The 15806-nt window shown below is 49.5% G+C and overlaps 1 protein-coding gene across 1 annotated transcript; it reads left to right on the plus strand.

Annotated features, from left to right (window-relative positions):
• Nucleotides 1–4099: 4099 nt before the first annotated feature.
• Nucleotides 4100–6403, plus strand: LOC125556406 (CBS domain-containing protein CBSX5). Its single transcript, XM_048719150.2, has 2 exons — nt 4100–4578; nt 5341–6403. The coding sequence occupies exons 1-2, from the start codon at nt 4256–4258 to the stop codon at nt 6137–6139; spliced, it is 1122 nt and encodes a 373-aa protein (XP_048575107.1). The 5' UTR covers nt 4100–4255; the 3' UTR covers nt 6140–6403.
• Nucleotides 6404–15806: the final 9403 nt, after the last annotated feature.

Below are 15806 nucleotides of genomic sequence, written 5' to 3' on the forward strand. Positions count from 1 at the left end.
ATAGGAAGAGCCAATCAACTGCGTGCAATGAATAAACAGGCAGCATCGTATCCCACGCAGAACCAGGGGCAATTGGTCCAGAAGTATGCATGCGAAGGCTATGATCCTGGGGCTTTGGTATGCGTGCATGCGTGCGAGAAGTTATGCTGAAAGTAAAAAAAAAATTGGAGGGGGTAAGTGACATGGCAACTTCTTATAACCGGTTATTGGCTGTATTATTAACCATACTCTAAACCATAAGTACTCCCTTCGGTCTTTTTTACTCTGCACATTAGCTTTGTCTGAAGTCAAAGTTTGCTAAGTTTGATCAAATTTATATTAAAAAATATTAACTTCTATAACATCTAATAAATATAATATGAAAATATATTCCGTGGATCTAATAATAAATGTGTTGTTATGTGAATGTTAATATTTTTTTGTATAAATTTGGTCAAAGTTGGATGAGATTGACTTCGAACAAACCTAATATGCAGAGTAAAAAGGACCGGGGGGAGTATATACTCTAGTTGCTAAACGATAAGTAATTGGCTGAAAGAATATAAAAATAGTGTTGTACTAAACCACATGTAGTAGAGAAGGGGTTTCATGTGAAAAGAAGAAAGGTAAATGGTTTTCCTTTTCTTTAAATCGGGCATAACCCCTTTTAATTAACCGAATAACAAAAATATAGAAGGAAAAAAATAACAAAAGTACAACCTTCCACGCCAGCAAGAGTTTAAGGATGCTAGAAAGGAAAAAGTGAGTTCAAACGCATCACCGGAAAACTCATTGCAGATGCTCGTCATCGAAACACTATGGGACAAAAACTCAATGATACCAACCAACAATCATAGAGACAAAAAAAATTAAATGAGAGCTCACATCTTAGCTTGCCGCAACATCACCATGAACCGCCGCACAGATCCATACCATTTTGACTAACATTCTCTGTGAGCATCCTCGCACCTCGCTCCATAGCCCCACGATCATCAACCTTCGTAAGTCATGCCCAGTAATAAAAAAACCACACATGTGGAGAACACCACTTCAAAAGGTGATCTGGGTAGCTTAAATTCGAAGGTTGTGCAGTTGCAGCAATTATGCGGACCAGCCAAAAACCGAGATAATTAGTAATCTCCATGAGACATTTGCATGACACGGAAGTTAAAATTACCATGACAAGGTGAGATGGTGTTTTCAGAGTCAATCGAGTACAAAACACGCAGCCGTCATCATATGCATTGACCAGATCCAGATCAGACCACAAACATTGTCTGCCTCAAAGGAATGACGAGGTTAAAGGTTACCCGGCAGATTAAAAAGGCGGCAGTGGCCAGTGCCAGTGAGTCACTGCCAAGCTGGAACTACAACCACATGCTCTCTTTTTATATACACCAGTTAATAATCACGCACGTGGTTATAAAATAACGGCGCAAACAGGCGAACCGGCGGCCGTGACACATGGTCTCGTGTTAGTCAAAAAAAGCTCCCCGTGTATGACGCTGCACGCCAAAGTAGACCGTACCTGCGGTTCTACTCAGGTCGTAGCGAGATATGATCCTGCTCACTGATGATGGCGACGCGAACACCCGCACGTGTTCTTTGAACCCAACCAGTATCTTTTTCGTGGAAATTTTTTCTGAATGATCTTGTACAGGTAGTACAAAACTTTGTAAATTTTTATTTTACCGGTGATCGTTTAGACTTTGGAGCAAGGGTGTAGCTCTTTGGTATTCTTGTGGGTTTTGGCTCTCCTAGAGAACACCAGCAAGTGGAGTTTTTGTTGTGACTCCATGAAGAAAAATAGACGTGCTATGGATCGGGGAGGGATTTTGGGTGGGTTAGGGCAGTCACAAACCGGTGTGACAGCGCTCCGGATGCCCGCAATCAATCGAGTTTGTTTCCGGTTTGAGAAAAAGCACGTTCAAACAGGTCGGTGGACTGATACAGGTCCGCATTGATGGCAAGACACGTCCGGACCGTATGGTTCTAACGGTTGCGTGCGGTTTGAGAGTTGGTATTGGAGATGCCCTAAAAAAATGGACGTTTTTATGCAAAGTAAAACTTGATGACATTTACACACATACACTATATTACTTTTTCTTGAATTCCCATTCTACATATATTTCGGTTTGTCATGAGCATTACACATGGCGTCATGTTTTCCAAGGAGGGACTGGGAAGGACCAACTTGGACGACGTAATTTATATCGCTAACTCTCAATAAAATATCGCATATCGCTGTCTCTAAGAATAGACATCTCGATTTTTAGATCAGCCACCACATCCCCAAAAAGTAGGGCAATGCATCAAATGGTAGAGTCCACAATAAAATTGTGGCATATGGTGGGGCAACCATATTGAAATCACATGAACAACTTCTTAGTGGAATTGTGGACTTTTTTTTAGTAAAGGAATTGTGGACTTTAGTGATCGTTCACACACCAAACTTCAAAATGAAATGATCGGTTACATACGTGACATACATTTATCTCGTTGAATGGCACGTGCACCGGAGACGGTGCCACCCCGCGACGGCAGTTGCAGCCCCGCCAACCCCCTTCCGACATGGTGACTCCGACTGGCGTTGGCTTCCTCATCTTCATTTCAGATACGGTGGCTATGGGATTGCTCAACCTCAGGCCACGGAGAAATCTTTGCTCGGCTTGCCGATGCTGGCAGCGGTGGCGTCTGCGCATGTTGTTTCCTTCTTGGAGGCGCCGTCAAGGTCCTCGGCTGCGCCCCTCTTCGAGCTCAGGGGAAACCTAGGTCTGGTTCCTCCGGATTGGATGGCGACGGCGTCTCGACGTCGTCCTCCTTCTTGAAGGCGCCATCTTGCTCACTCTGTTATTTCCGGTTTTGGTTCTTGAGATGTTGATGCTGAAGTTGGTCCGGCGTTGCCATTCTTGGTTCAGATTTGGTAGGTTTTAGCTGTGATGTATCCTCTCTTCGGGTCGAGCATCCCTTTTCTTTCTGCTCTGGCCATCATGTTTTCACGCCTGTCTGCGTTCGTGTCTTGTGTTGTTCCCCTATCTGTACTCATTTTATTTCTTCTATCAATGCAATGATACACAAGCTTTGCGTATTCGAGAAAATGCCACATGCATGAAATCTTGTCATTGATCCAATTGGCGCTTGCGGGGTTGATAGTGTGTTCATGATCATGTATATGTCGTGCTCCACGTTAGTGAGATTATAGATTTGAGTGCTGTTTGTAATCATCATGTAAAGAACTCATGATCCAAAATCTCAAATTTCACACACAAACTACTCTGTGCATACTTGACAAAGCATCAGATTCGTCCACGCGTTGTGAATTGAAAAGGCGAAATGCCGCAACGAATAGTATACAAAACTCAATGTTGTATGTATAGCATCCCTTCGTTCCAAATTTTCATTTCAGATTTGTTTAGATATAAATCTAAGATAAGAATTTTATGACGGAGGTAATAGTATACTACTACCATGTATGTTCCAAATTATAAGACATTTTAAATATTTTAGTAGGGACCACATACGAACTAAAATGAGTAAACAAGCACTCTAAAACACGTCTATGTACACCAGATTTGGAAAAAAGTGAAGACATCTTAAAAATAGGAACGGGAAGGTACTAAATACCGTATTGTTTAGAGGAGATCGCTATGTAGATCGAATCTGAACCAAAGATACTGTAAAAAAGCATCATATGACCCAAAAACAAACCCAGAAAATCTTGAACTTGTGCTCTTTTGACTAGGAGAAGGCCGGTTAGATTCGCTGGCTACGGGAGCACTACTGCACTGCATATGTCCTGGAATCTGGGCAAGATGCACCACTGCTCTGCATATCTTCTGGAATCAAGCCCAGTTCTCCTCGGCTCGGCTCGGCTCGGCTCAAACTCAAGCTAGGTTCTACTAAATCAGAGCCGCGAGCGGATTGGAATACAGCTCATCCACACCATGACACCACCGCATAAACCACGGCTACAGTCAAACCAACCACGCGCAGCTCCGACCCTTATCACTTCCCGGTGGGCCCGACACACGCCCGACCCTACCCGTCATAAGCGCGCAGCTGCCGCAAGACGCGTACCGTCGTCCCCCGCTCCGCCAAAGCCTATATATACTCCCTCCCGACCCGCCTGCCGTGGTTGAAAATCCAGATCCCCCCTCGCCTCTCGTCCTCCTCCCGGCCTCTCTCTCTCCTCGTCCTCCCGTCGGAAAAATTTCCCCTTCCCACGCCGCGTGAGGGTTTCGTCCTCGAAACCGGCCCAGCGTCCGCCCGCGAGTGCATGGCAGTGAGCCTCCTGGCCAATGACGTGTCGGACCTCTGCATCGGCAAGCCGGCCGTGAGGTCGCTCCCGCTCTCCGCGGCCGCCGGCGACCTCGCCGCCACGGTCCGCAAGGGGCCCCGCGCCGCCGCCGCCGCCTGCATCGCCGTCGGCCCGGCGCGCGGCGCCGTGGTGGGACGCGCCGGCCTCGCCGACGTCCTCTGCCTCCTCTGCTCCTCCCCCGACGCGCTCGCGCGCCCCGCCGCCGCGCTCGACCGGCCCGTCTCCGCGCTCCTGCCCAAGGACGGCGCCGGCGAGGTCCGCCGCGTAGATCCCCGTTCCAGGTACTCCCTCGGCCCTTCCCCTCTTGTTGGCCCCGCTCTCGGTTAATTTACTGTGATTCCGTTACTTTTTTCGTTGAAACGTACGCGTCTTTGGCCTTTGCGGACGCCTGTTCAAGATTGGAGTTTTGCTGAAGGTTCAAGTCAAGATCTAATTGAAAAGCTTTTGTGAGGGAAAGATCATAATTTTGTTAAAAATATATAAATAATATTTTGATGTTTGAGATATGCCATGTTCCTCTCCCCATTGTAGTAAAATAAAAAAAAGCGTTTCAGGAGGAACATATAGGTGCATAATCTGACGATTCTTATCGAATTGCGTGGAGAATTTGGCCTAGAATTGGGATATGCGTGGCGATTCGAACGAGTGGCTAGTAGTATCTGATAAAGAAGGAAGGGGGGCAACTCGTGTCAAATCGTCCGACGCATCTGGGACAATCTTGTGGTGCCAATCCCCGTGTCTTCCTATGCCGATCGCGACATTCCCCATGTCTCCTTGTGAGATAGTAGTCGACAGGCTCGGTCGCTTCCACGGAGATTTTTCTTGCCCTACATGTGGTTCAGAAATTGCGCTTTTTGAACGAATCCTGGACAAAAAAACACGGCAACTTTTTATTAAGGATCTTTGATGTCCGTGGCATCGGAATATGCTTACCTTTTTGTTTTTGGCATTAGATCTGAGGAATTTTTCTCGCCCTCTTGTAATAAATCATGAATTCGATTTTGTTCAGTTTTGCTGATGCATGTGACTGATCTTTCCTGCAGTGTCTTGGAAGCTCTTGATGAGATCTTGAGCGGCGCGCAGGTTCTCGCCGTCCCGCTCCGCTCGGGCGGCCGCAAGAAGCAGCTGGGCGGTGTCGCTGGCGTGACCGGCGACTTCTGCTGGCTCACGCAGGAGGACCTCGTCCGCTACTTCCTCAACTCCATTTCCCTCTTCTACCATGTCGCCGCCCGCTCCGTCTCCTCCCTTGGCCTCGTGCGCCCCGACTTCCTGTCGGTGCGGCCCGACGAGGCAGCCCTGTCCGCCGTCCCCCTCATCCGCCGGGCCATCGCCGCGGAGACCGCGGTCGCCGTGGTCAGCGCCGACGGCCACCTCGTCGGCGAGATCTCCACCGCGCACCTGGCTGCCTGCGACGAGACGGCAGCCGCGGCCATCGCCACGCTCTCGGCGGCCGACCTCATGGCATACATCGACTACTTCGGCTCGCCGCCGGAGCACATCCTGTGTGCCATCAAGACCGGGCTCAAGGCCAAGGGCCTTGACGCCATGCTTGAGCTGATGGAGGACGAGACGATGACATCGTTCTCCCTCTCTTCCTCGTCGTCAGACGACGACACCGGCCGGCCGCACCTGAGGCGCCCGTCGTCGGGGAGCTTTGGGCGCCGGTCGACCGAGGAGCCTGTGGTGTGCAGCCCCGCGAGCTCGCTGGTGGCCGTCATGGTGCAGGCCCTCGCCCACCGCGTGAGCTATCTGTGGGTTCTCGACGAGGAGGATGACTGCCGTCTCGCCGGGATCGTCACGTTCGCCGACATACTGAGGGTGTTCCGTGAACAGCTGCAGTGAGGCGGAGATGAGAAGAAAGGCTTGGAGTTTTTGCAGTGGACCTGAACTCCGGAGAGGATTTGCTGTTGGCAGGGCGCTGAGTTGCGCCTGCCTTGTTCGTTTCCTGTGAAATGTGATGAAGATGAACTGTTTTTAATTTGTTCTTTGTTGAGACATGTTCCGAGTTTGCTGTGTTATTTTTGTTCGCTTGGTGGTGATGAACCTGAAGACTTGCTTATGCTTTTGATAATAAAGCAGCATCGTGCATTTGATGCTGTGGTACAATGCTGTTTCTAAGCTGACGACGTAGATACTAGCCGTCCATTTTTATTGGTGCATTTTTAGTTTTGTGAGATTTTACATAGGAAAACAAACAGTGCTAGCATTTTCTGAATCATGAGTAAAACTTAGTATACTCCGATAAACTGAACATCTGGACCGACACACTGGAGTGGCATCTATTTATTCCGATGCTAGAATATCCCACAAGTGATGTTCATTGGATTTTTCAACTGTGGCCGGTGTCGGTCGGATGCCGTGACCTACAGCTACAGGCAACAGCCAAGCCTCAGAGATGGAAGTGTGGATAGATCAGGACAGGAGTGGCATGTTTCTAGCCGTGGAGACGAATGAATGTGCAGTGCCAAACTGTGTATGTACAGATGTTAAACCTGGCAGTCTCATTGTGCTTGTGGCCACTGAATCTCTCAAGTTATGCTTTGCTGTCCATGCTTGCAACCGCTGACGCTCGGTGATCCTTGCTGTCGGATAACTCTGGCGATAACACCAGTAGAGGGCAAGTGTTCCTCTGACTAATGTCTCAATAACAAGATTATAATCACTAGACGTAACCTTGAGAGGAGATAAACGAACAAAGAAACTGAGGAGATAACATCGCGGCTCTACTCAGTCCCAGTGCTTCACCTGTTCTTTCTCTATTGTAAGTAGCCAAAAGGATTTGGCCTGCACTATCCAGGGGTGGCCCGACCTAGAATTGCAGGCTTGGGGGTGCCACAGTTTAAAGTTTACCCTAAACACCATCATTATCTCAACAAATGGTCTGAAAAAAGCAACAACTGGACGAATATTTAGTGTTAGAAGGGAGAGAGGGATTTGGTGGAAATAGTTTGTTGTATTGCTTGAGCCTCGTGGGCATATATATAGGAGTACAATTATCTACTTGGAGTACAAGACAAGCCAGAACAAATCTTAGTCTATCTCGTCTTTCCTACAAACATTATACCCAACATCCCCAGTGGTAACGGTCGATGCATCGCGGAGTCGTGGTTGGAGTGGAAACCGATGAGGTTGCTCAAGCAGGCGGTAGCTCTTTGTGCCGTTTGTCGATATAGCCGAGAGCGTGGGTGGTGGAGCCGTGGTCGAGGTAGCCATGCGAAGAATGCCGTGGTCGATGTCAAGTCGGGTGGCCGGTGTCGAGGAAGTCGCCATGGAGCCGCGGGCGCAAGGGGCGCCGAGTTAGTATGGGCGCAGTGGTGTCGAAGTAGTGGTGCGCCGGAAAGGAGATGTTGTTGACGACGCGTGGTGGCGGGTTTGCCAAGCCCGGGGACACATCGTAGACGAAAGCACACACCGGTGTTGCCAACACTCGGCATGCGTAGACAGACGAAGACGAAGTTGACGGAGCGCCGCACCAGGCTTGCCAGGCCTGGGGATACGTCGTGGACGAAGGCGCGCGGCGGTGTTGCCAGCACCGGGCACGCGGAGACTGGGACCTGCACGAGCTGTACGCCATGTCGAAGAAGCCGGAGAGGCCGACAGAGAAGAACTCGACGACGATTGCGGCGTCCATCGGCACGGGGCCGATGTCACCAACGGTGGTCAGAGTAGATGAAGTGGTCGGGGTAGATGACGGCGACGCTGGCGACAGGCTGGTGCTGGACGAAGACGAAGGGAGGTGGACGGGCGGCGGCGTCGGCTACGGGGGTAGCAGCGGCGGCAGCCGAAGAAAAGCGGCGGCGGCTAAGTTAGGAGCGCCATGGCGGTGCTCGAAATAGGCGAGGAGAACCCAACAGCGTGACGAAGACCGGCGCGGACGATGGTGTTCCCGCGCCAAGGAAGGCGGCGCGGCGCATACCACGAGAAGTCAACGCGCACGGACGGCGGTGGACCGCGGGCCGCGGCGCTACGGCCCGAAGGGGCGACGCAACGGCGGCGGGCAGGTCAGGGCGACGGCGGAAGACCTCGGCGAGGTCGTAGGGACCGTGAGCCACGGCGCTCCAGCCCGAAGGGGCGGTGCAGCGGCGGAGCGCGGGTCGGTGCAACCGCGGGGACGGCCTTGGCACGACGGCGTGGACCACGTGTCACACTCGCTACGGCCCAACAGGGCGACGCAGCGGCGGTGCGAGGGTCGGTGCAGCCACGGGGACGGCCTGGAGCGGACGGCCCCGGGGCGGCGGTGGACCGCGGGACGCGGCACTACAACACGAAGGGGCGACGCAGCGGTGACGCGGGTCAGTGCAACCGGGAGAAGAACCACAGGGCGGCGGCGCTGCGGCCTAATGGGGCGACGCAGCGGTAGCCCGGTGCTCGATCGGTAGAGGGGCGCACTGAACTCGGGACAGTCTTCATGGGGCCGGCGGAGGCGCGCGCAACCGACGGGCCAGGTCGGTCGCACGGCGTGGATGAGGCGGATCGCGGCGGCGGACGAGTGATCAATCCGATCGCGCGCGAGGTCGGGGACACCGCTCGATGGAGACGGGATGGTGGCGGAGTCCAAGATGAAGCTGGCGACGATGGACGACGTGGGACAACGTGTGAACAAGCACATCAACACCGGCACCCGGTCCACCAAAGCAGCGCCGACGCCAGGGCAGCGGGACCCGAGCGACCAATGGAGCAGCGGCGCCCGAGCTCAAGGTAGCCGATGGGCCTGACGCAGCCGGGGACGAAGCCGACGAGGCAAACCGCAGGGCCGCCATGCAGACGCGGTGGAGACGGGTGGCGTGGATCGATTGGTGGGCCGACGCGCGAGCGGGGGCTATAATTAGCCGCCGCATGACGTGAGGCCGCCGGGTGTAGGTGATGCAGGTGTCCCGGTCAGAGCAGGGCGGTGACGGCCGGCGCAGGGCGACGGGCGGGCCGGCGCGTGGACGACAGCTTTGAGGGGCCGCCTGTCACGCGAGGCCGCCGGGTCGGTGAATGTGACGCCCCGAGACCGATGCGTCAGGTGTCTTCCAGTTATTCGCTGTTGTGCTCTTGTCATTTGCTTGCGTGTTGCATCTTATCATGTCATCATGTGCATTGCATCATCATGTTTTCAAAACTTGCATTCGTCCGGGGTATCCCAATTCTCCCCATTGTCCGTTCTGAACCCAGACACACTTGCACGCGTCCGCGGCATGTCCGAAATATTATTTTATAAGTGGCCGGGAAATGTTCTCGGAATGGGATGAGAGTTGGCATGTGGTCTTATTTTAGTGTACATAGACCGCCTGTTAAGTTTCATCGCATTCGGAGTTCGTTTGACGCCCCAACGGATTACTATAGCGGCAGTATAGCCGGTCTAACGTCGGACGTTTTCGCTCTCCGGAAACAGTTGCCTGGCTGCATCTCTCTTCTCTTCTCTCAACCCAAAGCTTTCTGCACAGTCCGCTGTCAACCGCCAGGCCTCGAAACCCTCTCTACACAGTGCACCGAACCCCTCGCGCGCGTCCGGAAGTTGTCCCGGACCCGACCCGAGCAGTCGTCATCGTTGTGTCCGGATCATCCCCAAACATCTACAAAATGTCACCGTTTTCCTTTTTGGACTCCCTAGCTATTTTATCCGCGATTGTCCGATTACGATCGTAGGGACGAGGTAGTCCCTAACCTAGTCTGTGAGGTATATATATACTCCACTCCTAGTCTATTTGGACAAACCCTAAAAATTAGGACCCTTGTCCCATCCCACCGCCGCCAGCATCTCCCACCTCGGGATCCTCCCCAAATCCAAAAATCCTCCTCGAATTTCTAACCGGACCAACCCCCTCGTAGCCGGCGACCACCTGCAGCAGGACCCTGCGCGCCCCTGCCTCCCTTCCGGCCTTCTCCTTCCCTTCTCTCCCTCGTTGCCCTCTCTCTCTCTCACCCGGTTCCCTCTCTCTTTGGTTCTTCGCACAGGAGCCGCAGCGCCATGGAGCATGGCCGGAGCTCCTTCCTCGACGCTCGTGCCGACCAAGCCCCGACGCCGCATGGAGACGCCCCGCCATCTCCATCGCTCCTGGATCTGGTGCCTCGCCGGAAAACTCCGTCCTCGTCAGGACCCCGTCGCCCTCCGCTGCTGCCTCCCCGTCGCTGCTGCATCACTAGAGAACCAAGGCCATGGCTTCCTCTGCTTCAGATCAAGGCGCCGGCCGGCGGATCCGCCCCCTCTCAGCGTTCACGTCGGGATCCGGCCAATCTTCCCATGCTCCGCCGCCCCGGACCCGTTCCCCGCCGCCGCAGCCATGCCTGTTCCTGCCTCTGCTTCGAACGGGAGGAGCTCGCCCGTCACCATTGACCGCGTCCGCGCTGCGTCCTCGCGGTCCAGTTCTGCCAGCGCAAGCCGGCCCGCTGCACTGACTGGGCCGAAGCCGATGGTGAGACCCCCCCCTTCAGACCTCTGTGCAGTTGGGCAAACAGTTGCAGCCCGTGTCATGTTTTTTAGTTCTGCGCTTTAGCTATTTTCCAGGGTTTTGCAGTTTTGCAAAAACACCCTTGAACTTCATGCATTTAATAACTTCACAACCGTGCATCGGATCTAAATAAATTATATATGAAAGTTGCTTAGAATTTTGTCTAGTTTAATAATATGCAACTTTCATTTATGTTTAAAATGTTTAAAATGATGTTTGTTTAAATTTGCTTAATAACTTGCTAAAATGATTTATTTCATAACTAAATAACCGTAACTCGGAATTTAATAAACTTTATATGTAAATGGGGTAGAAAAATGCCTAGCTTAACATGATGGCTTTACTTTGCATGTTTAACAACTCTAAAATATTGTTTAGGGCAGAACAATACCAAACCATAAAATATGCACATGAGGTTTTTCTGGAATTGTTGTTTGTTATTTCCGGCCTCATTTAAACTTGCCTAGATAGATAGTTTCTTTATGCTTCATCTCTTGCCATGCTAACAACATTTAATCTTGTTGGGTACATAAACGAGAGAGAACTAAATAAGTAATGTGGTGTTTTCTTCAATATGCAACTCCGTTGCATGATGAGCTCCACTTAATTTGTAGGATTGTTTGTGCACTTTGCCATGCCATGCTTCATTAAACCGGACATGCATCATACTTGATTGTGCATCATGCCATGTTGATGTGTTGGTTGTTTACTATGTTGTTTGCTTCTTTCCGGTGTTGCTTCTTCGGGTTGGTTCCGATAACGTCGTGTGTGTGAGGATCCGTTCGACTACGTCCGTTTATCTTCTTCATGGACTCGTTCTTCCTTGCGGGATTTCAGGCAAGATGACCATACCCTCGAAATCACTTCTATCTTTGCTTTCTAGTTGCTCGCTCTTTTGCTATGCCTATGCTACGATACCTACCACTTGCTTATCATGCCTCCTATATTGTCGAGCCAAGCCTCTAACCCACCTTGTCCTAGCAAACCGTTGTTTGGCTATGTTACCGCTTTGCTAAGCCCATCTTATAGCGTTGTTAGTTGCAGGTGAAGATTGGAGTTTGTTCCATGTTGGAACATGGTTATTTTGTTGGGATATCACATTATCTTTTATTTAATTAATGCATCTATATACTTGGTAAAGGGTGGAAGGCTCGGCCTTATGCCTAGTGTTTTGTTCCACTCTTACCGCCCTAGTTTTCATCATATCGGTGTTATGTTCCCGGATTGTGCGTTCCTTACGCGGTTGGGTTATAATGGGAACCCCTTGACAGTTCGCTTTGAATAAAACTCCTCCAGCAAGGCCCAACCTTGGTTTTACCATTCGCCACCTAGCCTTTTTCCCTTGGGAGTCGCGCATCCCGAGGGTCATCTTTATTTTAACCCCCCGGGCCAGTGCTTGTCTAAGTGTTGGTCCAAACTAGAGCCACTTGCGGCGCCACCTCGGGGAAACTTGAGGGCCGGTTTTAGCTGTATGTAGTGTTCATCCGGTGTTGCCCTGAGAACGAGATATGTGCAGCTCCTATCAGGATGTCGGCGCATCGGGCGGTCTTGCTGGACTTGTTTTACCATTGTCGAAATGTCTTGTAATCGGGATTCCGAGCCTGATCGGGTCTTCCCGCTAGAAGGAATATCCTTCATTGACCGTGAGAGCTTGTGATGGGCTAAGTTGGGACACCCCTGCAGGGATTTGAACTTTCAAAAGCCGTGCCCGCGGTTATGGGCAGATAGGAATTTGTTAATGTCCGGTTGTAGAAAACCTGAAGTTGACCTTAATTAAAATACATCAACCGCGTGTGTAACCGTGATGGTCTCTTTCCGGCGGAGTCCGGGAAGTGAACACAGTGTTGGAGTTATGCTTGACGTAGGTTGTTCTAGGATCACTTCTTGATCATACTTTTATCGACCGTGCTTTGCCTTCTCTTCTCGCTCTCATTTGCGTATGTTAGCCACCATATATGCTAGTCGCTTGCTGCAGCTCCACCTCATACCTTTTACCTTACCCATAAGCTTAAATAGTCTTGATCGTGAGGATGTGAGATTGCTGACTCCGCGTGACTCACAGATACTTCCAAAACCAGTTTGCAGGTGCCGATGTTGCCGAGCAGGTGACGCAACCAATCTCAAGGAGGAGCTCGATGAAGATCTTGTCCTTTGTGTTGTTTCGTTCTAGTTGATCAGTAGTGGAGCCTAGTTGGGGTCGATCAGGGATCTGTGTAGCTTTTGGGGTAGTCTTCTTTTATTTTGGTTCCGTAGTCGGACCTTGATTGTATCTGGATGATGTAATACTTTGTTTCATGTAATTGTGTGAAGTGGCGATTGTAAGCCAACTATGTATCTCTTTCCCTTATGTATTACATGGGTTGTGTGAAGATTACCTCACTTGCGACATTGCTTTCAATGTGGTTATGCCTCTAAGTCGTGCTTCGACACGTGGGAGATATAGCCGCATCGAGGGTGTTACAAGTTGGTATCAAAGCCTTCCCCGACCTTAGGAGCCCCCTGCTTGATCAAATAGCTGGCGTTGTTGAGTCTAGAAAAATGTTTTGAGTCATTTAGGAATTATATATATCGAAGAGTTAGTACTTCTTTTTACTCCCCAGTCCCTTCATCGCTCTGGTAAGGCATCTTGACGTAGAGTTTTGACTCTTCTCTTCTCAAATTTCACTAAATTTTTTTTAGGATCACGCGGGTATCTTGGAATCGTTCCGATGGTTTTGTGACGAGAACATTGTTCTTGGTGCCTCCTGACATTTAGGGGTTGTGGCAGTGTCCCGGGGAGTTGAGCTCCGAGGTGTTGTCGTCACAATTTTATCGTTGCAGTTCTGGAATACCTGAGTTTAGTTTCGCCGACATCGAAAAATCTCTTTTATGCAGTTGTTGGTGAGATAACCTCGACGCCACCCAGTACTGGGGCGGGAGTTCGGGAGTATTGCCATAACTCGTATAACGGATGCTTTTCGAAGGTTGAGGTAGATGATTTCCGAAGGTTTCTCGGTTATGTGTTGAAGGATGGATACAGCTGGATGTAGGATTTGCTAGATTTGGGTGAGATATTATGCTTCCCCTGTATCCCCAACACCTGATTGCATAACCGGAAAATTTCGGGAGTTTATAAGTGGGAATTCAAGTAGCTCCTAGGATATCTTTCCGACATATGTATGATATGAAATTAGGGTTCGACGTCTAGTGGTCCGCCTATCCACGGTTGGTTTTACAGTGGTCTCATTGTGTCTTAAAGAGTCCTTGGCTATGCCGACTCGGGGACGCTTCGTATGTCATGTGCACTGCCTTGTACATGATGGTGCTGTACGATCGAGCCCGTGTAGGCCCCACCACGAAAACTTCGGACGAAATCTCTATCATATATTTGTTCCGGCTTATTCTGCAAGCCAATCCTTCGTTTTTGTTTGGAGTTGTGGTATTCGAGTTGCTTCAATGTCAAGTGTTGATTCCATACCTTCCCCAAATGGTGTTCTCATACTCCGATGTGAATACTAATCCTTCTCGATAATCGAGATTGTTATGCCAATCTTGTTCTACCGGTGTCTCTCTCTTCAAGTGGATCCAATCTTGTCAACATCCACAAGATCCAATTACAGTTCTTCTCAACGGTGTTTGCTTCATCCGTTCCAAGTTGTCTTTGTTTTCCCACCCTCCCACCCTTTTTCTTCAAGGACTCAGATTCCTTATTCAACTATCCATTTTATTGATGGGAACCCAATCCATTCTTTCAGTCAATGTTCTTATCCGGTGATTCTCATGAAGATGCTCTTCAAGTTCATCACTGTTCGTTCTCTTTCTTCTCCGGTGGATTCAAGTCAAGCCTTGTTGACCATATCTTTTCCTCGTTTCAAATGTTTTTCCATGCCGGTGCACCTCATAATCATTCACCTCTCGCTATTCAATCGTTCCGGAGTGCTGAAGATATCTCAGAAGATTCGTGTTTCCACTCTGCAGTAGTTCAAGATCTTTCGAGGATGTTCTCTCATTCAAGCCAAATTCAACCGATGCATTCTCTCTTTTAAATCATTTCAACGGTGTTTCTATTGAGTGGGCCCTAACCCACATGTTTTTTTCCAGGATCTTACCTGACTCTTCTTATTTTTCCGGAGTTATAATCAAATTCTTTTTGAAGTTTGACGTAAGAATGATTTATCATCTGTCATATGTTTTTCTCCAAGATCTTTCAAATTCTTTTCATCGTTGGCTCAACCTTTTCCATTCTTCATTCCGGAGTGCCTCAACAATTCTTGGTGGTGTTTCTCGTCATCATTCTCGGATTTTTAAGACCGAAGAAGAGTTTTTCCTCCATATCTTATCCGTTCTCTCAGAGATTCGTGATTCTAGTTTGAGGCCATCCTCTCATAATTGGTTTTGATTGTGGAAATTCTTTTCATCCTTCCGGAGAAATTCAAGAGTCTTTTCTGTTTGATTCTCCGAAGCCCATCATTTCAGAAGATTTATTCATTCTCAGCTTTCAACTCTCTTTCTCTAAATCTTACCGGTGCATCATTCAAATATTCTCTAATCAGCTCATGATCGCTTCGTTCTCATGTATCTAAATTCCCTCAAGCTTCTTCGTTCATTTGCTAATTCTTCCCGGTGTTGTCCTTATCTTTTACTCGGTCATTTTAATTCTTACGGTGGTTCGTTCAAGACTTCTCTTCCTTCGTTATCATATCAATTTATTCGTTGTTTCAACCCTACCGGTGGTTCCTTGAAGACCTTCCCAAGTTTGTGCTATATCTCTCTTTAATCCTTTCTGCGAGAATTAGTAATATGTCAAATCCGTTGATTGTCATCAATTTAATTGGTGAAGGATAAGAATAATGTAATTCTTATTCTTGCTTCATCGAGTAAATTCAATTCCTTATTCCGGAGGTTCATCATGTCACATACTCGGTTCGAGATGCTTTATCTTTTCTATTCCCGGAGTTCCAAGCTCTCTCAATTATCTCGTCGCATAGCTCCATCTAAATCATTGCAAGGATTCACCTGGTGTTTTCAACTTCTCTTTCCTTCCGTTTGATCATTCTTTTGTTTAACGGAGTTCTTCATGAAGGTTCTACATGATG

This window comes from Triticum urartu, chromosome 1A (assembly GCF_056163025.1).
Source record: "Triticum urartu cultivar PI428250 chromosome 1A, HENAU_Tu73, whole genome shotgun sequence".
NCBI classification, from domain to species: Eukaryota; Viridiplantae; Streptophyta; class Magnoliopsida; order Poales; family Poaceae; genus Triticum; species Triticum urartu.

What these genes read in the sequence shown, in the direction of transcription:
- LOC125556406 (XM_048719150.2), top strand. Translation starts at nt 4,256, where the DNA reads ATGGCAGTGAGCCTCCTGGCCAATGACGTGTCGGACCTCTGCATCGGC. An exon ending in CGCGTAGATCCCCGTTCCAG is followed by an intron (nt 4,579 to 5,340) that starts GTACTCCCTCGG and finishes TCTTTCCTGCAG; the next exon opens with TGTCTTGGAAGCTCTTGATG.